The following is a 27,554-nucleotide window of genomic DNA, read 5'->3' on the forward strand; positions in this document are numbered from 1 at the left end:
ACTTGTAACCCTGTGCCTTACGTAAGTTTCTCACCAGAGCCTCCACCTCCTCATCTGTAAAATGGAATAATCGTATCTCACCTAAACATTCGGAGGATTCAAATAAATAATAAATGTGAAGCACTTAACGTCATGCTTGGCACAGAGTCCTTGGTAAAGATGAACTGTAATGCCATTATTACTACTCTTGTTCCTCTCTTCTCCAGGCCACCTCCCATGGCCTCGCTTCCAGGACTTTTTTCCACGCCATTAAGCCTTACCCCACATTTCCCAGGAGAGGAGGAGCCTGAGCCCTGCGATGCCAGCTCCCAGCCCCGCTCTTGGACTCCTGGGCGGCAGAAACTGGCACCGACAATCCTGCCTCCCAGCAGCTAGTTGCACAGCTAACTTGGCTTCAAGAAGTTGCAACCTGGCTTCCATTTCTCCAGGTCGAAATGCCATAACTTTTGGCAGGGTCACAGGACCAGGGGGGAGAGAAAGAGAGAGAGAGAGAGAGAGAGACCTTGTGGAAATGCTTCAAAGGCTCGACAAGGTAGAAGCCATTATCATTCATCATGTTTATGATTATTTTATTGTTACTGGTATAGAACCCTTTCGGCAGCACATTCCCAGCCAGGATGCAGGCAAGAAAATCGAGTAAGAAAGTAACAAGTGGAAGCAACTCTTAAGTGTTCCCTAAAGGGAAGCCAGGTACTGAGAGAGCCCTTCCAGAGGTTCGGGGGACAAAGGCAGCAGTGTGGCAGCTGGGGATGGAGGTCCCCAGACTCTCGGTCACAAGCCCAGCTGCGTGCCTTTGGTCTCTCACAGACCAAGAAGCAGATGCCTGCAGACAACTCAGATCAGGCATCTAAAAACTCACACGGCTCTGCAGCCCTCATTCACACAGCCAAAGCAAACGGCTCGCTTTGGGTTACTCTCCCCAGCGTGGTTTTCCTCCCTGCTCCCTGATATTTTTTAGGCTTGAGAGTGGGGAAAACATAGATTAAATCTCATTTAATCTGCACAACCACCCCATAAGGGAGGTATTTCCAGTTTACAAATGAGGAACCAGGCTTGCTGACGTTAAATGGTGGTATGTGAACCAGCCGGGACTTAACCTGCGGATCCCGCATCCCAAACGCATGCTCTTGGTCACTGCTCCACAGTGTGGTCTGCATACTGGGACAGGTCTGCAAACTGTGTGTTACTTTTTTTTTTTTTTTTTTTTTTTTTACTGGATCACAACAAGTAAATTCCAGAAATTGAGAGTGAGCTTTAAAAGAGTCTCAGAGTTGAGGCACCTGGGTGGCTCAGTCTGTTAAGTGTCTGACTTTAGCTCAGGTCATGCTCTCGCAGTTAGTGAGTTCGAGCCCTGCATTGGACTCTGTGCTGACAGCTCAGAGCCTGGAGCCTGCTTTGGATTCTGTGTGTCCCTTTCTGTCTGACCCTCCCCTGCTCTCTCTCTCTGTCAAAAATAAACAAACATAAAAATTTTTTTAAAATAAATCTCACAGTAATTTGACAGAGTGATTATATGTCTAATAATTTTTTACAAACTGGCTTGCGTTTTACATGTCTTTGATTTTATTTTTTAGACACTCATTTTCATTGTATTTTATAGCAGCTTCGGTCGGCAATTAGAGTGGGGACACAGATTCCCTGGCCTGTCACCACGGCTGATTCGAGAAGTCATGGCCCAGACTGGATGACACTCTTGATTTAGTGCAGGTAGGCACTCAGAGCTGCTTCAGAAATGCCTTTGCGCTGGAGAATCAGCTGATCCTAAGCTCAATGAAACCTCAGTCTGAAGCCCAGAAACGCCCACAAGGCACGGAAAAGCAGGCCCTCACTGCTTGCTAATCATGAGAGCCTTGGTTAGAGGTGCTACAGGTTTCTGGTCTGTTCAACCCTCATTATGAGCCATCAAATGAAAACTGCAGCAAGAGTCTGGAATGCAGCTCTGTCTTCAAAATGAGGCCTACGCCGTCTGGCTACCTTTAAAAAGAAGGTATCTCGTGTTCCCTCCCATTTACATGTTGATGGGGAGAGGGGGAGAGAGGGACAGAGAGACAAGTGCCTGAGTTCTCTATGCAGCTGGACCTGACATAAGAAAGAAACTTCTAAACCCACCTGGCAGGCTGGTCCTGGCTCAAGTGCAGGGAGTTAATGCGTGTTAAACCCGGGGTAAACTCTTAGGTCCAAGGAGTTCAGTGCCAAGTATCACTAGCCTCATTAAGTTCTTCAGTTTCATAAAATCTGCATTATCTGCCTCCACCTTTGTCTCCTCCCTCCTGCAGAGTGGGTTCACAAAATCCCTGGTTTCAGGGTGAGGGAGGTGGGGCAGCATGGCACATGACACAGCCTGTTCAGTCGTCTGGGGAAAGATGCTACGGGGATGCTTCTTCCCTCTGCCCTGAGGAGTGGCTGGGCCAGGATGTGGACAGATCCTCGGTGGGTTTTAGGACGCAAACACTGGACAATTCAGAACTCATTCCTCTGCACACATGCATATATGCACACAAGCATGCACACACACACACACACACACACACACACACACACACGATGAGGCACTATTCTAATCACGGGGACACAGTACAGTGGGGACCAAAACAGAGAAAGTCTATTCTCATGAAGCCGACATTCGAGGCAGAGGAAAGAGATGATGAACTATTTACAAGTAAATAGTTACAAGTGCTTTGAAAGAACTGAAGTTCTAAGAGGGAAGATGGAGGGATGAGAAGGGGGTGCTCAGGGAAGGCCTGTCTAATAAGGTACCATTTGGGCAGAGACTTGGAGAAAATGAAGGACGAACACATTTGGGTTTCTGGGGGGAAATGGTCACAGGCAGAGGGGACAGCTAGTGCAAAGGCCCTGGGCTGGGAGAATCCTGGCCAGGAGGCCAGGGTGGCTGGAGCACAGTTAACAAGAGTAGAGTAGTAGGCAATGAAGCCAGATCATATATTAGATCTTGGGCTATGGTGAGAATTTTGGATTTCACTGAGTGAGCTGGGAAGCAATGGGGTAGGGGGATGGAGGGATACTGAGCAGATGGGTGGTATCTGACATGGCTCTAGTTTGGGCTGAGTTGACGGGAGTGGAGGTGGCAAAAGGGCAAACTAAAACTTGGGCTGTTTATAAAAGGAAGAACCAATAGGGGCTGAATGTTAAGGGCAGATGATGGCAAGCCCTTCCCTTGAGGAAAGTTTCTGAATGGGCTTCCCTTTGCCTGGCTGTGGACTGTAACGCCCACAGAAGCTGCCATGGTAAAAGGAAAGGATCAGACTCCAAACCTGATTTCAGCTGAGACGCTGGTGGCTGTGCCACTAGCCACATCTAGGAAACCCGCAGCCCGAAGCAATTCGAAGGGTGACCACTTAAGGCAGACATACCTGAGCCCACTTCCTCCAGGGTCCCGGGGCAGCTATGTACCAGCCCTGACTGCTGCAGTGCCCCCAGGAGACAGACAGCTGGAAGTCCTGCTTTCTCTCCCAGCCCTGTTATGAATCTGCTCTGTGACCTTGAACCAGGCACTTTCTTTCCCGCTCTGGGAAGGGAGAGGAAGGATAGAGGGAGGAAGGGAGGAAGCTGTGTCCTGAAGAGGCAAAAAGGTTGTCATTCACCATTCAGAAAGCTCAAAGAAATCAGAAATGGGAAGGGGGAGAACAGAGTGAAACTCCATCTGTTTCCACACCATGCACTTCTGTCCCTGGATGTGGGACTGCCCACCACTGGGAGGTCCCATGGCACAGGAAGGGAGAACTAAGGAGGAGTGGGCAGTTTGATTTCTTAAATAATTGGGACGAAAGAGAGAGAGACACACACAGAGAGACAGAGAGAGACACAGAGAGACAGAGAGAGAGATCAGGAGATGAATGAGATTTCTCACCCAACACACTCTTTTCAAGCAGCTGCCAAATGGTAATGACCTAGACCAAGGCATTCCCCCGTGTCCTGCAGGGCCCTGAGATCCTAGGAGAAGCAGCCCAGGGCCACTGCAGGGCTGAGGCCACACACCAACACAACCTCCCTTCAGCCAGAGGAGCTCTGCTTCTATCTTCCATTTTCTACACTGAGACTTTGGGGGGGGGTGCTTTCTTTTAAGGAAGAATAACAGTTATAGATGCAGAGCATTTGGGGCCAGGCTGTAAAATACCAAGGTAGATGACAGCGTAGGGAAAGCAGGCTCCCCCTGATCGCTGCCATGCAGGAATGGTCATCTGATGTTTCAAGAGAAACCAGAAGTCCAGATTTGTGTATGATCAAGCCCACAGGCCAATCAAACCATACATGTTTGTGGGCCATGAGTTTGCACTCTCTGGCCTGGAAGGGTCCAGCCTGCAGAGAAAAGGCAGGAAGTTTGAAGGAGGAGGAAGAAGAGGAGGAGGCCAGAATCCAAAAGGTGAGCTCTTCCCCGACCTCTCCCTCAGAGCCAGCTAGACTGGGATGCCCCACTTACTCAGTTCAGAGATGCTTCCCACGCAGGTGGCCAGGAGGGACTGCTCCAGGGTCCGGAGCTCCAGCTGGGCGTATGCATCGGCTCGCTCATCATGGCCCAGGGACCCGCCATTGTAAGGACTGAAGTACGCAGGGAGAGAGAGGACACCTGTGGGGAAATAGGCAGACAGGTAAGTTCAGGAAGGAAGCAAAGGTCCTTCCTGGGGTTGGGGGTGGGGGGTGGGGTCAGTGGGCAAATCTCAAAGCTGCACTTGAGGATATCTGACTTCTACAAAAGCCAGAACGAGGAGCGGCCCGCTTGTAGATGTGGTTTCTTGGCACTGGCTTCTACAAGCTCATGGGCCATATGGGAATTCATTCACTCCTGCACTTCTCCATTCACTGGATATTTACAGCGCCTCCCTGGGCCCAGGCATTGTGCTCCATTCAGGATGATGGGGTGACAAAGAGACCTGACTTTGCCTTCGTGGACCTCAGGGGACGTAAATGTCCACCATGCCCACCCAAAGGGTGGGATCACCACCACCGCCCCCCCCCCCCCCCGAGTCCTCTCACGTCCTCATACTGCCCCCTTTCCTTCTTCCTGCCAAGAAGGAGACGAGGACAAACCACGGTGTAGGAGATGCTGTCTTCTCCATTCCAAGGAGGGGAAACATCCCAGCCACTGGCCAAGTTCAATTAGTGTTTTTCATTAGCACTTCAGCACCAGAGGGGAAGAGCCGTCAAAATCAATCCCAGGGGGTGACAGTCTGTACATTTCTCCAACTCACTGTGTGGCTTCTTAGAAAGCACAAGAAAAGCACGATCAGACTGGCTTAAAATTACATGTTGGTTCTCAAGAGCATGTGGCCACAGAGATTCCCAGCCTTTGGTAACTGCTGTTCCTGTGATCAATGCATCTTTGTCCAATAGCCCCCTGCATTTTTTTTTCTTTTTTCTTTTTTTTAAAGAAAAATACCCACAGGACCGTAATCAGTCACTTTTGGGAATATCTCTTAAAATGCCTTGAGATAGCTGGAGAGCCCCTGGGATGTGGCCAAATCTGGGTTAGAATTCCCTGTCCCGCACACGGAAATGTAATGAGGATGGTGACTGCTATAGACGGCGAGCAGCGCGGTGAAGACGGGGCCTTGGAGCTGGGACGTTTGCGCTCCCGAATCTGGCTCTGTCACTTAGCCAGCGGTGTGATCTCAGGCCACTTACTGCACTTCTCTGTGCCTCAGAGTCCTTGCGTGTTAAGCGCAGGTAAGGAGAGCACCTCCCTCACTGTGTGGCTGTGAGGGCTGATGAGCTATTGGATGTCAATGTTGCACCAGCGTGTGGCTCAGAGGAAATGCTCTGTTGGGGGCTGTCGCTCTCATTTTTGCTACATGCTGGGAATGTAGGCTTAATTTTCACCTTCTAATTTATTCTTTCTAGGGGCCCCTGGGTGGCTCAGTCGGTTAAGCGTCCGACTTCGGCTCAGGTCATGATCCTGCAGTCCCGTGAGTTCGAGCCCCGCGTCGGGCTCTGTGCCGACAGCCTGGACCTTGTTTCGGATTCTGTGTCTCCCTCTCTCTCTGCCCCTCCCCAGCTTGCACTCGGTCTCTCTCTCAAAGATAAACATTAAAAAAATTTTTTTTAAATTTATTCTTTCTGTAAGGTAGGCACTGCTGTCCCCATTTTAGATATTGGGCGACTGATGTTCAGAGAGTTTGAATAACTTGTTCAACTCCGAGGCGGAGCTAGGATTTGAATCTGGATCTGACGGGCTCTCAAATGTGTACACCTAATCCCTCTCGTTAGCTCACGTCTGATGAGCGCACCACCAAGGCTCTCCCGTGGCTGCCCCGGGTCGGTGGACTGTGCATGTGCTGATACCGCTGTATCACCACCGCCTGGTTCACCCAGGAAGCCCCCTGCTGCGTCTTGTGTGTTCCTCTCCTGTGGGGCAAACACACATGACACTCTTCCTCTGCCCGGACCCGGGCAGAGTTCTCTGACCGCTCTGCAGGTTCAGCTGACAATCAGCCCTGCCCTCCTTGCCTGCCCTTCGCCTGATCCAGCCTCCCTGCCCTCCTCTGTGCTGCCTCACTGCCCCCTCAATCCCCCTTCAGCCCTCCGGGATGGCAGCGGCCCCTCCCATCAAATCTAGTGCTGACGCAGCAAGGCAGGACATCAGAGCACTTCCTCAAAGCCATGCTTCCCAGTGGGAGGATGGGGAGGGCACGACTGGGCTCCCCCTATGCCCCAGCCCTGTTCCCCAAAGCAGAAACTCTCCCTGACAGCTGAGTGCCCAAACACATTAGGGAGAGCTGGCTCTGAGCATTAAAACAAGTAAAATGAAAGGGAATCTGCACCCCTTCCAACACACACACACACACACACACACACACACACACACACACACACTCTACAAGCTCTAACCCACAGACAGCCCAAACATTTGGGAGAGTTTCCACACATCTATGGGTCCTGTGCAGGCTGTGTTCCCCTCCCTTCTTCATTATTAATCTACAGAAACAACACTGGGGACATGTGGATCAAATTTACAGTGCTTAGGGCAAGGGAATAGGAAATTCAGCCGATTTGTCAAAGGATTCCCAGGGAGAAATATTATGTCAATGGATCCAGTAACACGAGCTGGCAGCTCCATTAATAACGGTTCCTATCTTCCTAGTCATCACCCAGCAGAGGGGCTTTCACTTAATATTGTGGCAAAAGTAATTATGAATCTATTATTAATCATAATAATTGATGGCATCAGAGCTTTTGCGTAGTACCTTTTGCTTTTAAGAGACGTTTAACATGGAGTAATGTATTCTTCTGGCAAGGGAGGTGGGGCGGCCATTGCCAGTGAACAGCCACGTCTGACGTCCATTGAGGGCTTACTATGTGCCAGGCGCTGTGATAACCCCACCGCATGATCACACTGGATCCCCAAAACTTCATGATGTACTCTCTGCACCCATCTTACAGATGAGAAAACCGAGGCCCCCAGAAGATGTGCCCAAGGATACTGAGGGTCAGAAACAGAACTGGGGCTAGAATTTCGATCTCTTGACTCTCAAGCTACTGAAATGAAATGGCGGCCTACCTGTGGCTGCCCTGTCCTTTAAACAACCCTAGGAGATTTGTGAGAAGAGGGGTTCCATTCTGTTTGGGCCCCGGGGTTTGACAGGAGGAAAGAGAAACTAAGATCCAGGAACAGCACTTTCCTTTTAATGGGTCTCTAGGCACCTCTTGCCAAGGATCCCTGGAGGCCGCCCATGGAAGTCTACAGATGGAGGCTGTCCTCTTATTCCCTTGGATCTTTCCAGAATGCAGCTCCACCACTTGTCTTCTGCATCTGCCCTTACAAAAGCCTTTTTTATGTCAATCTGAAATTCTTATAAGCCTGCTCCTCAGCAGCTCTCCGTGGAGATGGAAAATCTTTACGTTCTCTTAACACTTCAGTGCCTTCTTAGCCCCACACAAATTCCCAGCCTTATGATAGGGGCCCAGGGCAAGGTCATTCTGGAAAAAGGGATTTTAAACACACACACGCACACACACACACACACACACACACACACACACGCATGCACACACACCCCACACAGAAACGTGTGCGCACACCTCCCCTCACCCCAACACACAGAAAGAGCATCTCTCTCTTTTTTCCATTGAATAAAATCTTTAGGAAAGATTATTTCAGTCATGATTGAAAAGAAAGCATGTTGGAATGCTTCTCTTGTGATCAGTTCACAAGGACATCCCTGATCAATCCTGCTGAACTCTGTAAAAGTCACAAAGAAAACCCACAGGCATCAACTCAGATCATTACTGCGACATGACCTACTGAGTCGGGAGCAGCAGGAGGCAGTAAGTCTGATGGAGTTATCCTTTACCTTCTATAAAAATCAGCATTTCTGTTGAAACAGTGTTCCACTCGAGTGTACTTTGACTGTAGGTGAAGCCTCCACATTTCTCAGTCTACACACAGAACCATAATCTTCCCTCACTCGATTTTTCTCAATGTGGTCGCCCAACTCCTGAATCTCGGAACTCATTATCTCATCCCCTAAAGCTGCGGCTCCCTCCTCCACCGTCCCCTCCTGAGCACGGGGCCACATCCACCCAATTGCACAAGGACGGCCCATGAGTCATCCTTATCAAGCCTCCCTCCTCCTCCTGCACGCATCCGATCAACCACAAGCCTTGCTGCTTTTACCACTTCAGGATCTCAAACATCCGCCACTGCCGGGACCCCAGTTCGGGCCACTGTCTCCCCTCACCAGATGCTACAGCAGCCTCCTCTCCTGTCTCCCCCCACCAGTCCTGTCCCATCTTTGCCGGCCCTTACTCTGGTCAGTCGTCTTCCGTGACTCCCCACTGCCCTGCAACAAGGGCATTTAAGTACCTTTCCACAGGTTAGAAGAACTTTCTTTCTCTGAAATTTAAGGATGAAAACAATTCTGCCAGTGAACGGGGGAAATACCCAGCACCTCCCAGGAAATCAGCAGAGCTGAGAAGCCTACGCATATCTGCTCCCTGTTTCTCTGAGCTGTTTTGTTTTGTGAGTTTGGTCACCTGGCTCTGTGCCAGCCCTGGGTTTGGAAAAGCAACACGTTTTCTTCCCAGCTGATTCTCCACCAGCGCCCAGAGAGGGCGCCCTTGAGTTACATGGGAAAGCCACCGAGCAGAGGCCTGGGAACCCCGCCTTCTTGCCAGGGGTTGCCAACCAGGAATCAACCTGGGTTTCAGTTTGCAGCTTGCCAGCTCCCCCAAGCAAGCGCCACGCCAGAAGCAGATGGATTGCACACTGGGTTGACAAACCAGACTTTCAGTGCTCAGGTTTTTCAGAAGCAGGGCTTAGTCCAAAGGCCAAATCAATGGGGATTTCATTCTGTTCTCGGGGAGAGTCGGTGGCTTCTAGAGTCTTCTCCAGCCCCGGGACCCTACAGTCTGGCTTCTCTGTGTGCTCTAGCACTGAAGTGTAGCCTTCCAAACCTTCTTCCCCGCTTTCATTCCACTCTTTAACTTCTGAACTGTCAACAGTGGGAACAAACAGACCCTGTTATTATTATTTCCTATGGTTTAATTTCCCCCACAGCTCCAGTCTCCCTCCGCAGCACACACACTCAACTTTAAAGGTAAAGAAGAAGTCCTTTTTTGTGTGTGAAAACTGGATAGATTTATGGGTCAGCTTTTCTGACCGGTCATCAAAACACCATCGAGACTGTAATATAACTGTCCCCGCAACTCAACAAGCTATTATCAGTGCTCTCCCTAGACCTGTAAATGTTTTCAGGGCAGCGTGACTGCAGTGGGCTCAGATGTCTGTGCAAGGCTGTGTGTGCAGCACCCTCTCCCACCCCCGCCCGTGACACTGCCCACCGGACTCACTAGCAACCGGCTCAGGGAAGCTCATTTGTGAAGACGGCAGAGGCCACCGCCTGTCTCCTGTTTCTTTAAAATGAAAACCGGGATGCAGAGGATTACTCTTTTATTGCCCTTGTGAGGAAACTTGGCAGGGTAGATTCTACTGGTTTTCTTAGGAGCTGGAAGCTTTGGGTGGGGTTCAATCCATAAGCTTCTGAAAATAAAAATTATATTGCCCCGCTGAATGGTTTCCAAACAGCCCACATAATCCAACACTTTTTTACTCTTTAAAAAGTGTTTCCATTCTCTGATCTGGAATTTTATATATAGCACGTTTAATGCCCAGTGTTGGATATTAGTCATACTGAAACAAAGTGCTGAAAAGTTAAAGCATGGATAGTTTTCAGAGAGACCCAAATGGAGCATAAGGATAGTCAATTCTAGAGAAACTTCACCGAGTGGTGTTTCTCCTGACATTCTAAGGTTGGGGGTGGGTGTTGAGGCAAGGGGAAGGCGAAGGAAGTAAGAAGAAAAAACCTGGTGAACTGTCAATCATCCATGCAAAAAGGATTCATCAAGAATAACTGAAAGCTCATCTAACTCTTGGCCAGGACCCATCTGAAGGTGAGACCACGACACTGTGAGGCCCAAAAGTTCAACTGAGACAAGATGAGAGCCCGGGAGGCAGGAGTATGGTCTGAGTTTGGGAAATGGGGTTTAACCATGGCTTAATAATGAATGGAGATGGGCTACCCCATAGTGAGTGGTAGGTACTCTATGCCAGGAATGGGATGAACCATTCGAACCCACACGAAGACCCTCGCAGTGGTCTTATTTCTAGTAGCTAGTAGCTAATACGATCACTTGCCAATGAGGCACACTGTTGGCTGGGTCACTTGGCTAAGGTCACTAAGCTAGAAGATGACAGAGGTGGGATTCTGACCCAGCCTGTCCGACGCTGGAATCCAGAGCACCACGTACAACCACCTCTCACATGCGGCTCTCCCCCGTTCAAGGCCAGGGACAGAACATTTCCTTCTCCACTCCCCAGTCCCATTAGCAGTGCACTTTCCTTTCTTCTTCAGGGTCAGGAAATTAAAAGCAAACATAATTGCGCTCTGGTTAACACCTTACTCTGGCTAAGTTATCAGAACATGACTGGCTAAAGATGGTCTTCCAGTTAAGTCAGGCCCAGGGGACCAGGAGCTCACTGTTAAACAGTAAAATCATAAGACACATTTACGACTGCCCGGGGAGCTAGGGGCCAGAGAACCAAGGGCAAGATCAAAGGCTGCTGAAGTGCAGCGTGCTCCTTGCCAGCATCCCCAATTCTCTTTTAAAAAGATGGTAAAAACCAAACCTCACCATGAATTCTGGGCTGGAACTCACCTCCCTTTGGAAGCTGTGACAGTCCTGGACTGGCTGGCAGCAGACGCGCTTGGGGAGCTGGCCTTGGGGCCACCCTCTTCCCCTCCAGCTGGCAACAGCACCTGTGACCTCAGGACTGACTCACCCAATTCTCAGGGGAGCCCCCAGCAGGGTGAGGATTTATGGGGGGAGAGTGGGGCCACCAGAAAACAACAGCCCAACAAAGTAGTAGGGGGCATAAATGAGTGAGTGAATGAATGCCTCGTCTCCACGAGGGACGCTGGCTCACTGGCATTCTGGCCACTTGTGTCATTAAGGTGCCTATCGGTTCTGTCACAGACCCAGAGGACACATGTTGGGAGCCCATAAAAGAACAAACTAGTAGAGATCGCGGATTGCTGCTTAATTTTTTTAGAGTAAAAAACCTAATAAAATGCAGTCTGTTCATAGCCATTTCCCCTCTTTGCAAGAGAGTGAAATAAAGCCAGAGTAACCAAGCAGATCAATTTCAGGAAATTAAACCTAAAGGTGAACTCTGGAAAAACCAGCAATAGTCACAACACTGGGCAGCACGGAGCAGAAAACTCACAGTGACCTACTGAGCTTTTTCCCGTGGAAAAACATCTCCGTGGTGTTTAGAATACTTTTTAAGAGATTCTGGGTGGCCTCTCTGCAAAGTATTGATGTAACACACCAAGAGCTTGAGTGACCAGAAAGCATGAGTCTTGGAACCGCCGCCTCTTAAAAAAAAGAAGCCACCACATGACCATGGTCCTTTGTCGAATGCCGTCCTTGGCCCACAGTGGGCGAGCACCGTAATTCCTGTGGGCCAAGGCCAGCACAGAGCCACTTTTGTATAAAGGCAACACATTCAGCACGCATGGGTGCATACACACACACGGTCATCACCCTAAAATATCAGCCTTTCCCCCAGTCAATGCACACAGCCACCGAGGTGAGAGTGGTTCTCTCTGTTTGAATTACCATGCTTTCTGAAACTTTTTTTACAATGATTATGATTTATTGCCTTAGTAAAATGTTATTGTTATTAGGGAAATGGGGGTAGGGAGGGAAGGATAGCCTTAGAGAATGAGGAGGGTGACCAATGTTTCTTCTGAGCAAAGGAGTATCTCTAACTTCAAATGTGGCAGAAAATTAGTTATCGGAAATTAAATTTTTATATAAGAAAACAAGTGAATGTTAAAAAGGAAACTACTATAATTGAGTTACCTATAAAGAGCCTGGAATGGGGGCCATGTAATATAAAAGATAGTTATTTCTGCACGGGAGACTTTTAGATGACTTTTTTCTCCGTTATTCTTCATACTTTTTTTCCTACTGATTAAATAATTACTACCTATATTTTTAATAAAAACAAAACCATTATGAAACCATTGTGAGCTCACGGAGGCCAAAAAAAAAAAAAAAAAAGGTAAATAAAAGGAAAACCTGGCTGTTTTATAGAAATATTACCACACACACACACACAAAAAAAAAAAGGTAAGAGGAAAGGATATTCTTTTTGGAAGAAATCCAGGCAGAAACAGCTCTACATTGCTAATGTGGTGGTAAGATTTTGTCTGTGTGCCTCATTCCAAGAATTTGCCCCTCTGAGAACCAGCACCTTCACCTGGTGGTGACTCCAGGTGACTCAGGGGCTGCATCACCAGTGGCACTTCCCGGAGGATCCTGCCAGACACTCGGCCCAGCTGTGTACCCACCTCCCTGAGCCTGTGTGATCACGATGCAGCCACATGGTGGCCTAGACCTCCAGCAGCCGCTGTGACAGGTGCAGGCTGCAATACGCTGGTACCTGAGGATGGGGACAGCCGGGGAAATCTTTACACCACACGACCAGAATCACTAACCCAGAAAAGGAGTCTCGGGCTGCTGGTGCTGGCCTGGGGGTACCGGTGGGCACAGGGGTGGGAGAAGAGGCAAACCCTGGACAGGAGTGGTTCCTGAGCCACGTCTCCTGTTAGAGACCAGTGCTGCCAGTAGGAAAAAGAGGGGAGCAGAGAAGTCTCCAAGCGTCAGCCCAGAGGGGAGGAGAGGGATAAATGAGCCAAGCACCCAAAACATGCACAACTCACCCCTTGGGGGTTAAAAAAGAGGCAAATATCACAAGGTCCCGGGCAGATGGCCAAGGCATTTATTAACAGATCATGAGTACATTAGTCAGAAATTTACTATGCTCGAGTTCTTCTAACAAATCTAACCTGCTTCAGTTGGCTTTGGGTCCCATTCCAAAGGGTTTTGACTATTGGACTCTCTAGATGATTTAATAGCATGAGTCAGAGAGAAGAGGGTTTAAAACCAGCTCTGAATCTTATTAGCTGTGTGACCTTGGACTAGTTGCCTAACATCTCTGAGCCTCAATCTGCTCATCTGTGTAAAAGGCTTAATAATAGCTCCTAGTTCTCAGGATTGAGGATTAAAAGACGTTAAGTGAGCACTTAGCAAAATGCCTGACATAGAGTAAGCGTGTAGTAAATGGGAATATTCTTATAAATGGCTTCACTGATTCCCAGGGCCAATGGGTTTGGAATGAAGCCATCAGATACCGTATAAAAGTACTTACCACCATTAGGAGGAAGGGATGAACCCAAAGCCAATCTATCCCATTATTTTCCTAAAGACCACTGTGGTCTACACTCATAAAGAATCATGCTTTACTCACCAGAGAGGGGTTATTTATTCTGCATTCATTCACTCACTCATTAATGCAACAGCTATTTATAGATGACCTAATCATGTGCGGAAGTTTCTATGCTCTGGGGATAGAGAAGTGAACAGACAAGTTCCCTACCCTCTTGATGTTTGTAGTCTAGGGAAGGAGGGTAGATGGTACAACAGCCAAGTCAAGATTGTGTGAAAAGGGCTAGAGACAGCACAAAGAGCCCAGAGGAGGGGTGTCCAAGCCAGACTGTCCAGGCCTAGTGGTCCAGGAAGGCTTCCTGGAGGAAGGGACATCTCAGCTGATGATGAGTAAATACCAGTCTCACGAAGGGGTTAGGTGCGTCTTCCAAGGGAGAGGAAAAGTCCACTTAGAAAGGTTAGGAACAATGATAGTTTAGGGAGAGGCCCTATGGGAACTTATCATGAAGTTGTGTTTGTACAGTAAACACTTTATTTGTACTAGATGGTGTTTATTTGGAGCAGCCTGGGTGGTGGCTAACAGATCATTGCCCTCTCTCCACCCACCCTTGGAGCCAGTACTAATCCAAGGGTTAGCAAACTTTTCCTGTAAAGAGTCAGAGAGTAAATATTTTTGGCTTTGCAGGTCTCTGTCACAACTACTCAACTTGGCCCGTGTAAGGTACACATGCAACATGTAAACAAATGCTCATTGCCATGTTCCATGTATGAAAGTATCAACATGGATTCGCATTTCACCTTCACGTGTCACGAAACAGTCGTCTTTTAATGAACGTTTTCAACCATATAAAATGTAAAATTCATTCTTCGCTTGTGGGTCATAGAAAAACACGTGTCAGTGAAATTTGGCCCCGGGGCCATGCCTGCTGACCCTGGTACTAATCCAGAGTACCTTGGAGGGACTGAGAGGGGTAGTGTAGCGATGGGCAGAATGTGACAGGCCTCAGGGAGGGGCCAGGGTGGAGGGCACCAGTCACAAGGCTCTAACAGACCAGGCTCTGTCCTCAGGGCAATACGGACCCACGGAAGGGGCTTAAGCCCTTGAGTGACAGGGTCCCATGTACATTCGACAGAGAATCAGGCAGCAGCCTGTGAACAGATGGGAGGTAGCATTAGACTAGGATCCACACTGCTGGCCCACTTCCCTGGGACTTCACAATCCAAAATCCACCCAGCCTGCTACCTGGGCTCTCTTACCTCCATAAAGCTGGGCATTTCTTTAAACTTTTGCATGAAACACTTGAATATCAAAGACAGAGGAAGCAGATCCTATTTTTAGAACTAAAATTCAGCAAGGTATCATTTTTAAGCCCAAATAAGTGAAAACGGTATTTGACTACCTTTAAAATTGGTGATGTTCCTACGTCACTTTTTTTTTTTTAATGTTTATTTTATTTTTTTGACAGAGAGAGAGAAAGAGAGTGAGTGGGGAGGGGCAGAGAGAGAGGGAGACACAGAATCTGAAGCAGGCTCCAGGCTCTGAGCTGTCAGCACAGAGCCCGACATGGGGCTCAGACCTACCAACTATGAGATCACGATCTGAGCCAAAGTCAGATGCTCAACTGACTGAGCCACCCACGTACCCCACTAGGTCACTTTTAAGTAGTTGGCAAATTTCAATATACCCGGCTCAAAAAAGTAACTCAAAGAACGGGAGTATTTTTATAACACAGGCCTTGAAATCTGGGCCAGGACAAAGACACCCCGATGCTAAGTGTGCAGGGGACACCAGAGCCCAGAGGCAGTGGTGTCCCCTTCATAACTCATACAGGATGCACACACACATACCCACCCCCCACACATGGAGAAGCGGCTGCTTGCAAGCAGTTACGTCCTGGTGACAGAGAACACATTCCCTAAGGCCCTAGGACGCTCTGTGTCAAGATTAAGTGATGGCTTCAAATTTGGAGTATCTGAGGGGGCTACAGAGATTTTAGCAATGTGCTATTCCCATGACTCATTCGCTTATGCAAATATCCCTTATAGGCCAATTAATTACCCTCAGCTTGGCACTAGGAATACAGAGCTGCATAGACCCAGGATCCTGCCCTAGAGGAGAGGAAAGACATGTAGACAAATACTTAAAATGCAGCATAATACATACAAGAGGAGGGGGCTGGAGTCAGTAATAAGAATTTGGACAGAATCTGGAGAGAGGGCTTTTGCTATGTGCTGTCATGAGCTATGGCAGGGGAGGGGAAATAACAGGATGTTTCAGAAAGCCCCCACTCACTCCAAGAACCCCGAAGGGATTGTAAAGACTTTATGAGAAGCAAACAGTCCCTGGTCAATATGGCTGAATAACATCGCATGTCACCAGAGTGGGTTGAAGAGGGTGGAGAGGAGGTACCTGGAGGAAAGCTCATTTATAGACAGGAGGTCCCTGCAGAATGCTCATTTCTGAGCTGAGGACACCCCAAATTTCACTGTGTCACTCTTGAGGGACTTGATCTTGAAGGACCTGATCTTGAAGGACCCCATGATCTTTCCCTACTAAGATGTATGAAAACAGTCACTGGATGCTTGAAATTGTGCTGATGCTCTCAGCGACCTATCCAATGCCATTCCTTCCTTCTATCAGAACCCCTGAACTATTCTGTCTGGAATAGTTATGTACTATGAGCCCTGGGGGACACTTTCCTTGGCCTCCCTATACCTGTGCGACACGGTTTTGGACAATGAGACATACAGTCAAGACTTCAGGGGTTCTAGAAGATGTTGCTTTCCCTGATCTAAGAGGTATGATACAGGCCACCCAGCCAGCTGGCAGAACTTTTGCTTTTCTTACTGCCTCCGGTGTAACACGATATCTGAGGAAGGTGCAGCAGCAGCCATTGTGCAACCAGGAGGCAGGCCTCCTGCGGCAAACGCTGGAGCACCGTCCAGTCCCCATGGTCCTGCGGCGGAGGGGGTGGACCTGAGTGAAGGGACAAGAGCAGGGTGAGAGCCAACATGTTAAGGATGGCAGAGCAGGGAGCAGAAAGGGCCTGGGTCTTAGACAGCCTCACCAGGCAGCTGACCACCACCAGGAACTGCCAGTCTTGGAATGTTCTACAAGAGAAAAATATCCCCCTCTTGGTTTTTCTAGGGCTGTCCTCCCAAAGTACCACAGACTGGGGGGCTTGCACGACAGAAGGTTATAGTCTCACGATCCTGGAGGCTGCAGGTCCAAGTTCAGGCGCTGGCAGGGCTGTTTTCTCCTGAGGCCTCTCGCCTTGTCTTACAGATGACCTTGCTCTGTATGTGTCTGTGTCCTGATCTCTTCTTCTAAGGACACCACTCATACTGGATTAGGGCCCACTCCTATCACCTCATTTTACCTTAATTACCTGCTTAAAGGCTCTATCTCCAAATACGGTCACGTGCTGGGGTTCTGGGGATTAGGACATATGAATTTGGGGGTGGGGGACACAATCCAGACTATAACCGTCAGGTTTCCTGCGACTTGCAGACGTAGTGATTTCTCTAACACAAGAGGATTTCTGTAAAGTATGTTTCCAAAAATATTTTTAAGCCGTAGAACCATTTGTTCAAATGCAAGCATGTGGAAAATCCGACAATGAAGCCATCTCCCCCATTCTCCAGGGCCCCCATGCCTCAGCGGAGTCCCCAGGACTTCTTAAAGCCGGCTGTCCATTCCGGCTGGCTGTGGAAATGCTCGTCAGACTCCACCGAGAGCAGAGTGGTTGTGGTCCACAAGGCCGAGTTCCCTAAGGGCTTAGGCTGGCAACTCCAGCCCTCATTTAGCTCAGACCTAGGGGCTGGAAAGCTCCCTTCATGGGGGACCTTCTTGGCAGACCATTCGGCTGCCACCAGGTGAGTATCTGTGAAATGGCACTCACAGTTTATTTTAATTTAAGAAACCCAAGGAAGCAAAAAGAGGAAAATAAACATCGCTGTAACTTTACCACATGGAGATAATCACCATCAACATTATGGTCTTATATGCTTCAGGCTTTTGAATATGCACCTAATGCCTCTGAGTGTACATCTATACTTTTAATTTTTCAAAAGGAACCCTGCCATACACTTTAATGACTTCCTTTTTCACTTAATATTTCATGGACATTCTCCATGGCCCTAAATCATGTTTCTAAATGTTTATTTTTGAGAGAGAGAGAGAGACTGAGTGCGAGTGGGGGAAGGGCAGAGAGAGAGGGAGACACGGAATCTGAAGCAGGATCCAGGCTCCCAACTGTCAGCACAGAGCCCGACGTGGGGCTCGAACTCATGAACTATGAGATCATGACCTGAGCCGAAACTGGACGCTTAACTGACTGAGCCACCCAGGTGCCCCGATCATGTTTCTCATCATTGTTTTCAACAGCCGCAGCACACGCCATTCTAGAGGTCCATAGGTTGGGGCAAGTCAGGAGGGACCCCTTTAATATGACTTCAGAGTGGGCAGAGTGTCCCCTGAGTCACTTTAAACCCCGGCACTCTAGCACAGAGAAGAGCCCTCAGGGCTCCATCTGAGAGCTGAGGAACTTCCCTTCCCACCTGGCACCTGTTAGAGAGGTGACCTTATTAACAGACCCTCCTAACAGACATCAGCACCCTCCACCTCTTCCTTAACTTGAAAACCAGGTCTCACCAAAAGGGAATTAAAGCTCCAGGAAGATGGGGGATTTCCTCACACGTGTCTTCGGGTGAGAGACTCTCACTCCCTGAGGCCTCAGAGGCCTGGCTACGGGGCTGTCTTCCAGGGAGGAGCGCTGGGGCCTCTGGCCCGCTGACACCTAGTCCTGGACTTGCACACAGGCCCACTCTCAAAGGGGTCCTCTTCTCCCACTGGGGGACCCAGGACTCTCAGTGCTTTCCGTGCAGAACCCACCTGGGAAGGGCTCTTGCTACGCCGCAGGTGCATGGGAAAGACAGCTTGCCACATGCTTCCCCGGGAGGGAGGCCTCTCCCTGGGGAGCTCCTGTCCCACTGCCTTGGGGACAGCAGCTCCGCCTGTCTGCCGTGCTGTATGTGACCCTGTGCGCTTCAACTACAACTTTGGGCTTTGGCCGGAGTCCCTCACTGTTTGTTTTACAAACTCCTACTTATAGTCTCAAATTAGGCTCATTAAAAAGCCAGCTCCCCATGGGGCTATAAACGTCACAGGGACAAGCGCGGAGCGAGTTTACAAGGCTGGCGTGTGATCTGCCCACCAAGACGGCCCGCGGACCCGGTGGAAATAGTGAATCAGTCTTTTTGGGCAAAACCCGTTCCCCAGGGCCCTCCCCGACCCGAGATGTGCTGGCTACTGGCCAGAGAAGAAGCAGCACGGGGAGGTCCTCTCGAGACAGCTGGGCCGGCTCTTTCTTGGATTTGAGCAGCACTGAAAGGAGGGGGGTGCCCACCGCCACTCCCTGCCCCTCTGCTAACTCAGCCTTTCCTCACTTCCTCACGTGCAGCGCCCCAGCTCTGTTTACACTGCCCCCCACCACCATGATTGGAGCAGAGGCCTCCGCCCACACAGCCCCCACGTTCTCGCTCATGCCTGAGCAGATGAGCCTTCTCTCTCCCCCGGGGAGTTTCTCCTGCCCCCATCCGAGTGCAGTCATCTTCACTTCGCAGCCTCTGCCCGGGGCAGGGGTCACAACCAGTGGGCAGTGGGTCTGGGTGAGGGGAGGGCAGAGAAAGGGTATTCTGTTCCCCGGCATCGGGCCCATTCTCCAATCATTAACCAGTCGGCATGTCCCCAAACTACACTGAGGCTGAATGAAGCAATCTGTCACCCTGGAGATCTCACCATCCACCCCCCCAAGCCACCTGCCAGATGGCCAAGGTAAGAAAGAATCAAAGTCTTTTGAACTCCTTGACGAAGTTTCAGGAGATACTCCGTCCCAGGGCTTTACGAAAAACACACACAAATGACATTTCTCCTACCCTCGCCCCGCCCCCCCAAACAAACCAGAGCACATCACATACATATTTATAGAACCAAGGCTGAAAGGGACTACAGAAACCACATGGCCTCCAAGCCCATTCGTGTTTCCCCACGGCGCAGGCTCAACGTGTGGCCGCCACGCTATCTATACTCACCCCCTGTGCCCCACTGCGGCCCAGGACCTACAGCTCCAGCTGATCACGGCTCTGATGTTCGACACGCCCAGCCAATATGCCAAGTGGCCGTCTAAGGGCACTGTCTTAGGGGCCACAGACTCGTTTCCTCCTAAGAGAGCTCATGTGCAGCTCCAACAGCTAGAAAGTTCTTACTTGATCCGATTCCATCTTGTAGCAGCTTCTATAGCCCCGGCCCTGTGTCCACACCAGTAAACCCCCTTCCCGTGGTGGGGCCCTTCCCTCTACCCCAAGTTCCTCATGTGCTGTGGTGCCATTCCTCCCAAATCTGGGAGCCCAGGATTCCTGCACAACTCTGGGGTGTGTTGCGTGTGTGTGTGTGTGTGTGTGTCTATCCAGACTGGTTCAGAGTCTAAAATGCTCATGACTGCAGCCTCAACATTGGCGGCTTCCCCCATCTGTGTCCATCTTCTTTCTCCCCGGCGACTGGCCACCACCTGCCCAGAGCCTCCCCTGACCACAGTGCAGTGGTTATGAGCCCAGCTTACGAATCAGGCAGGCCCTGCCTCAAGTCTTGCCGCTGACTTGCCATATGGCCTCAGACCAGCAACACCTCCTCTGAGCCTGTTTCCCTGTCTGAAATGCTCACTCTCAGAAAGCAAGAGGGAGGATCAGCGGAGACCACACGAATGTGGGCTCAGGGCGATGCCAGGCACAGAGTGGGCACACAGCGGACGGAGGCTGTCCTTGTCCATGCCGCCGCCCTCGCTGGCTCACTGTGACTGCCACTGGACTCTGCTGAACTCTGCTCCTCTGCCGAGTCCTCTGGCTGGACACGGGAGTGGTTACGAAGGGCAGAAGGCTATTATTTTTCGCCTTCCTCCTTCCCTCTCTCTGCCATCCCTGTAGTTCCAAGAACATGGAAGATGCTTCGTAAGTTGAAAAACCCATGTTCAGGGAACCTGGATTGGACACTTGCACTATTAAAGCAAACCAAAATAACGGCTTTGGCTTCAGATGACGTTAAAGGTTAAAGAAAAAAACCGTATCTGTGACGTCAGTCTCCTCCAATAGCATGTCCGGGAGGGCAGACGTCAGAGGGCAAGGGCCTGTTGGGTGCTGACCGCTCTGCCACAGACATTACAGCAGAAAGGAAGGAGAGAGGGTGTGTCAGTCAGCATGACCGCCAACCTCAGCCCTCCCCAGCCATGATCCTCATCCAAAAGCTGGGCGGGCACTGAAACGGTCTGCAAGGCCCTGCCACCAACTGTTATGCTCTAGTCCACTGCTGGTAAACAGCAGCTTTGCAGACTTGAGCCCACCCTCTTCTCCCCCAGTTCTCCTACTCTTTTACCTTAAAAAGAAACAGAGGAATGGAGAGAGAGACAAAAGGAGGGAAGAAGGGAGAAAGGGAAAGAAAGTGTTTATCTGAAAAATAAACACAAGGGCTCCACGGCTGCTTTGAACTTAGAACCTTCGTGACATTTCCATTAACTACAAGTTTTAGAAAAAGCCACTGCCTATTTGACTCTCAGTTCTTCAAATAAACATTGGAAACAGCTTGGCAGGATGAGCCCTCTCCCTGCCCCATCCCCCCAGGACCTCAGTCTCTCCAGGAAGAGGTGGTTTTAATAGAGGGGCTCTCCTGCTGGGACGGAAAAGTAAAAAGGCAGCTCTCCTTACAGGGATGACAGCCGGCCTCCTTGGGGAGCGGTTAAGAGTTGTAGTCTGGAGGAGGAGTTGGAGAAGGAGCACGGGGTCAGAACGAAATGTCCCACGGAACTGGAGATTTAACGGTGTTCCCAGTTTACCATTAAGAACATGACGCTGTAAGATGTTAAGCAACTTGCCCGCGATCACACAGCTCGGAAGTGAGAGCTCACATGCTTCCCTTCCATTCCAGGAAATCCGGGCCGGCCTTTACAAGTCAAAATCCATTGTTTTTGTTAAATTGAGATACAACCGCCCCCCCCCCATCGTAAAATTCATCCCTTAGAAGGGTACACTTCAGTGGTTTTTAGTACATTCACAGAGTTGTGAAAACATACCATGATTTAATTCCAAGCATTTTCATCACCCCAAAAGACACTCTGCACCCATTCATGGCCACACCTCACTGTCCATCTCCACCACCACCCCAACCCTACTTCCTGTCTGTGTGAATTCACCTATCTTGGAGTCACACAAGCAGCAGTCTTTAGTGTCTGGCTTCTTTTTCATGGCTTAATGCTTTTAAGGTTCATCCACACTATAGCATGTGCAATACTTGACTTCTTTCTGTGGCCCTACGATCTTCGGTTGTATGGATAAACCACTTCTCGTGTACCTATTCATTTGCTGATGGACATTGGGTTTGTTTCTGCTTTGGGGTAATTATGGATAATGCTGCTGTGAACATTCACATACGAGTTTTTGTGAGGACATATATTTTCGTTTCTCTTAAGAGTCTGTCTAGGAGTGAAATTGCTGGGCCTTATGGCAATCCTATGTTTAACTCTTCAAGGAACTGTCAAACCGTTTTCCACAGTGACTGTGGGATCATTTTGTGTTCCCACCAGTGGTCTGTGAAGGTTCCAGTTTCTCTCCATCCTCACCAACACTTGCTACTGTCTGTCTTTTTGGTTAGAACCATCCTGGTGGGTATGAAGCTGTATCTCATTACATGACTTTTTTTAAAAGTCTTGCCACTTATTCTTTGGCAATGATTCAATGCTAGGATGGGCTTCCTTAGAGGGAGTGTCCCCACAGAAGACGTGGATGAAGCACATAAACAAATAAGACAAACATATTTAACAAGAAAATCAGTCCTAGATGAGGATGGTCCTAAGAATGAAGCTCCCTCACCACCTTTACATTAAGTTACTTTTATTATAATAACAATTAATGCCTGTTTACTGCATTGAAGTACAGAAAGTACAGTTCAGTAGAAGGTAAAAAATAGGAATCACCCATCATGTCATTACTTAAAGAAGTATTGACATAGTTTTTAAACTTACGGTGTTGTATCATTTCACTTATTACATGGTAAAGCATTTTCTTATGCCATTGAATATCTTTGAAACAAGCCTTTAAATGTGTACACAGCCATGGTCCCCTGTTGTGGGCTGCATTAGCCTTCGTTCTTTGGTCTCCTAAAAGTGCTCACTTTCTTCTGAAACTAACCATCATGTAGTTCCCAGCACCAGGGCTGTGGTGGGATATACCTTCCTACCGGCGGGGGGTGGGGGTGGGGGTGGTGGACATTTGCGCAGCAGCCCCTGGAGAGCCTGTAGGATGGACAGACAGGCATGTGTATATGTGTGCGTGCACGCGCGCACGCACACACACACACACACACACACACACACACTCTTCACACTTTTCTGGGATGACCATTCTGATCAGAGAAAGCAGAGAGGGTGGGCCCATGAACTTGGGACAACACAGTCCACTCCTGCACTGAAAACGAGTGAGTTCACAGAGCACACTGAAGGGCAGCACAGCCCAATAAAGAGAATTTGAGGGCCATGCTGAGGTTTGAATGCCAGGTTAGTCCCTTACCCAGGGATGCTGGGCATATCCTTAGCCTTTCTAGCAGTAAAACGGGGCCAACAACACCTAAAGTACCTTGCAGGGTGCTGTGAGGGTCCAGTGAGAGCCTAGGGCAGTGCCTGGAACACAGAATGGGCTAAAATCTGCTCCGGGGTAAGCAGAGAAAGCCCCAATAAGTTAGTAATGGGGAAGCCAGCCCCCTGAGGAACCCTGAATGAGCAGCCCCCCCCCAAAGCATCCGTGGCCATGTATTTGCCTGTTTACAGAACCACCCCCCAAAGCAGAGGCCACAGGACTCTGAGTGGTGTCCACGTAAAGTTGCTGATTCGGCAAGAGGCTTAGACTGCCTCTGCCAGCCCCTTCCTTCTTATTTCATCCCAGAACTTTAGTATAGATGTGGCTCCTCTTTTCCCAGTTTCTGCAAATCTTCTCTCAAAAGGAATGCCCCGCTCGGCCCAGGAGCAATGAGCAGATGCCACGCCCAGCTCCAGGATTCTGATGCCAGTCTCTACTAAAAGGACCCGTTGTCCCACGGGAGAAACAGCAGGTTCTGGGAATGGAGCAACAGTACAAAGGACGAGCTTGGAGCATGTGATAGCACCAGAAAGTAAGAGAGTGGTCACAAAGAGAGCATGATAGGGCGTGTCAAAGTGATGCGGGAGCCAACTGAAAGAGCTCCCAAAGGCCCAAGCTTGAACACTTTGAGCAATCAAACAATAACATAGTATTTGATTATAATCCAAAGTATAAAACAAATATCCATGTATCCATGATTAATAATGATGAATGACTGGGAAAATAGATAAATCTTTCGTACAAAATAATTCCAACTAATGTATGAGATGCGTCCCCCTCAAGGAAGAGAGGCATGAATTCATTCGCTTTAAGTGTGGGCTGGGCGTGGTGACTTCCTTCTGGGGAGGACAGTGTGGGGAGGCCTGGCGGAAGAGGAACAGCTTTCCAGTAGAGAAACCCGATGAACACTGTCTCAGCCAGGTGGGCGGGGTTAACGTCATGTTGACAGCATGTGATAAGCTGGGTCCTTTACCTCTGTGACCTTCTGCCCCCCAGACCTACAATGCCAACCGAATCAGGAGAAATACCTGAGACAAACCCAAATTGAAGGATATTCCGCAAAAGACACAACTAGTACTTCTGTAAACCGTTAAGCTCACCAAGAACAAGGAGAGTCTAGGAAACTAAGAGGAATCTTGAGGAGACATGATAACTTTAAATACAATACAGGATTCTGTAACAGAAAAAGAACATGAGGTAAAAACTAAGGAAATTCTATTGGAGTACGGACTTTAGTCAACAACAATGTATCCATATACCTTTATTCATTGTGACAGATGTACAATACGACAAATCTAAGATGATAATAAGAGAAATTAGGGCATTTGGGAACTTGCTGTAATATTCTTGTAACTTTTCTGTAAAGCTAAAACTATTCTAAAAAAGTTTGTTAACGTTTATTTATTTTTTGAGAGACAGAGACAGAGCGTGAGTGGGGGATTGGCAGAGAGAGAGGGAGCCGAAGCAGGCTCCAGGCTTTAAGCTGTCAGCATAGAGCCTGGGGCCTGAACCCACAAACTGTGAGATCATGATCCGAGCCCAAGTTGGACGCTTGACTGAGCCACCCAGGCGCCCCTAGCTAAAACTATTCTAAAGTAAAAAGTTTATGAAATGGTATTAAATAAGGAAATTCTTAAAAAAAAAAAAAAAAAAAGGAATGTGCCAGAAACAACATCATGTGTACTTCCTTCATTCTCAGTAACGTGACCTGTCCTATAATCTCTAAAATCTGTCTAAAATCCGCAGACACTTATCTCATACAGCACTCGCAATACTTGATTGCATAATATCTATTGATTTGTATATCCATTCATAAAACATTTTTATTGAGCCCTCACTTGGGGCCAGGCACTGTGTTCGGCCCAAAAGATGGAATGGTGGAGAAAACAGGTGTTTTTCCCTTTTCCCTGTGCTGGGGGCCGTGAGGGAGGTGCCCTGTGGAACTGGCTTGGTCCTTCCAGACTAGGGAGGCAGCTGATGTTTGCTGGGCGATCATTCCGTCCATCCCAGTGACTTCATGCATTCAGTTAGCAATTGCCCTTGGGCTGTTAGGCATTTAAGGAGGCTGATGTCCTTTTAGGACACTTTGGTTTGGTTTATTAGTTTTTTTTTACCCAAATATTTTTTTTCTGATTGTAAAGGTAAATATGTTTATTATTTAAAAATTAGAAAGACACAATAAAGAAAAAGGACATTTCGTTGACTTTTACCTTCTAGAGATAACTTATTAATATGGTGTATACTTTTTCTTCAAATAGTTTTTTGTATATATTAACGTATCAATATTTTTTTTTCACAAATAGGTGAAAAATAATGTCATTATGATCCTAACACTAAATCCTGTATTTTGTGGACATTTTTCAGCTCATTATGTTTCATTTATACATATACACATGTATATACGTATACATATATATTATACATATAGACATACATTTTTTTTAAGATCTGCACAGTTGTCTGCTTCAGTTGCCCCCCCAAATTTGCACTGTGTCCGCAGCTGGCCCCCCAGGTTCCCTCAGCTTTCTACTGGCTCAGTAAAGGGATTTCCCCTTTTCTTGGCTCCTCCCCAGCTGGTGTGGGGGCAGAGGGGGTGGGGTGGGGAGCGGCTCCTGGGAGGAGGTGCCCAAAGCAGGTCTTGAGTCAGGCAGAGGAGCTTCCGGAGTGAAATCATGCCACAGAGCTATTTGTGGACTCTGCTGCAGGGCCCGCTGAGCACTGACTCAGTGAGGTAAGGGGGGAAAGGATGGGGGCTCCCCGCTTAAGCAGGAACTGGTAACAGCTGATGAGAACTCCCAGGCCTGCCTAGAGCAGAGGCTCTACCCAGAACACCAGAACCACAGTGAATTACCCAGGGCTTCCCATCAAGGGAGATTCCTGAGTTACTTTCACTGATAACAAGACAACTACTTACACCCAGGGTGAGGCCGAGGCTGAGCCAGGGAGGCGCCAGGGCTGGATCCACCCCGTAGAGGGGAGATGCAATTTTCTGCTGTGCATCGGGGTGCCAGCATCACAGGAATACCTGCCATGTCAGCTCTGGCTCTGCTTCTCATAAAACAAGGCCAAGGTGACTTGCATGAAATGGTTTCCTCATGAAAACGTATGGCTAGCTGGCAGTGCTGAGGACTGGGGACATTCAGGTGACTAACTCTGCCTAATGAGGCACCTAGGCTACAGGGTAATGTACCTGCTCCCGCCAGCCTTAGGGACCTCTGGGAATCCTGGCTCGGGCAGGGAAGAGCGCCCTTTCAATTCTCCTGAAGCACTGATACAGAGACTGCTGTGTTCGTTTGCTTAGATGTTTAGTGTCTGATGCTCCCCTCCAAGATGCAAACTCCTGGCAGGGGTTGCCTGAACAATGCAGGGCACATGATAGCTGCTCAATAAATATCTTCTGGGGGAAAAAAAAAAATGAATGTCATTAGCTGCTCCACTGTGACCTGGGTAAACTTATCTGACTTCTAGGCCTCAGCTTCTTCATCTGTAAAATGGGTATGGTGTCTTCTCTCTAGCAGTTATGGTGAGAATTAAGAGAGCAAATGCATATAAGCCCTAAGTTCAATGCCTGACACTGCAAGAGTTCAACAAACCCATAAATGGACTCTTTCTGTTATCATCATCAGAAGTGAGAAAGATCCTGGACCCTGAGGTAAGCTGCCACATCCCTCGTACTTAATAATGAATTTGCCTTTGTTCAACCAGCCCCACAGGAAGGGGATGGCAGAGGGGAAGGTCGAAAGGAACTGGTGCCTGTGATCCCACCTTCCTAAGAGGATTTGCCTATCAGAGTCCTGGATAGAACCCTGTCTGAGTGGGGAACCCACCGTTTGGTTATGAGCCACAAGCCCGGGGAAGCAGCAACAAGCAACCCATCACTAATTGCCGTTTTGCAAAGCTTTTCCTGATCGGGCTGCTCAGTCCAGCTAAAGGCACTAATTAGCTGCAGGAGGTCAGCCGTGAGCTAACTGAACAATCTTTCTGCCCTAGGTAACAGCTAAAGAGCCAGGAGGGCAGGGTGGAATGTGTTTCTCCCTGATACAAACCTTCCAGGTAGCAAAGCCCCGGAACAGAGAGCTGCATAGTCCCAGCAAGAACAGCACCTGTTTTCTCTCCTGCCCAGGGGCAGG

At 48.9% G+C, this 27,554-nt stretch overlaps 1 protein-coding gene across 1 annotated transcript in view; it reads right to left on the reverse strand.

Annotated features, from left to right (window-relative positions):
* ABTB2 (ankyrin repeat and BTB domain containing 2) overlaps positions 1-27,554 on the reverse strand; it is a 173,832-nt gene that overhangs the window by 41,886 nt on the left and 104,392 nt on the right. Inside the window, exon 2 of the mRNA XM_042959573.1 lies at positions 4,439-4,585. Coding sequence (XP_042815507.1) covers positions 4,439-4,585 — 147 coding nt within the window. The remainder of the gene's footprint in view (positions 1-4,438; positions 4,586-27,554) is intronic.

This window comes from Panthera tigris, chromosome D1 (assembly GCF_018350195.1).
Source record: "Panthera tigris isolate Pti1 chromosome D1, P.tigris_Pti1_mat1.1, whole genome shotgun sequence".
Taxonomy (NCBI): domain Eukaryota; kingdom Metazoa; phylum Chordata; class Mammalia; order Carnivora; family Felidae; genus Panthera; species Panthera tigris.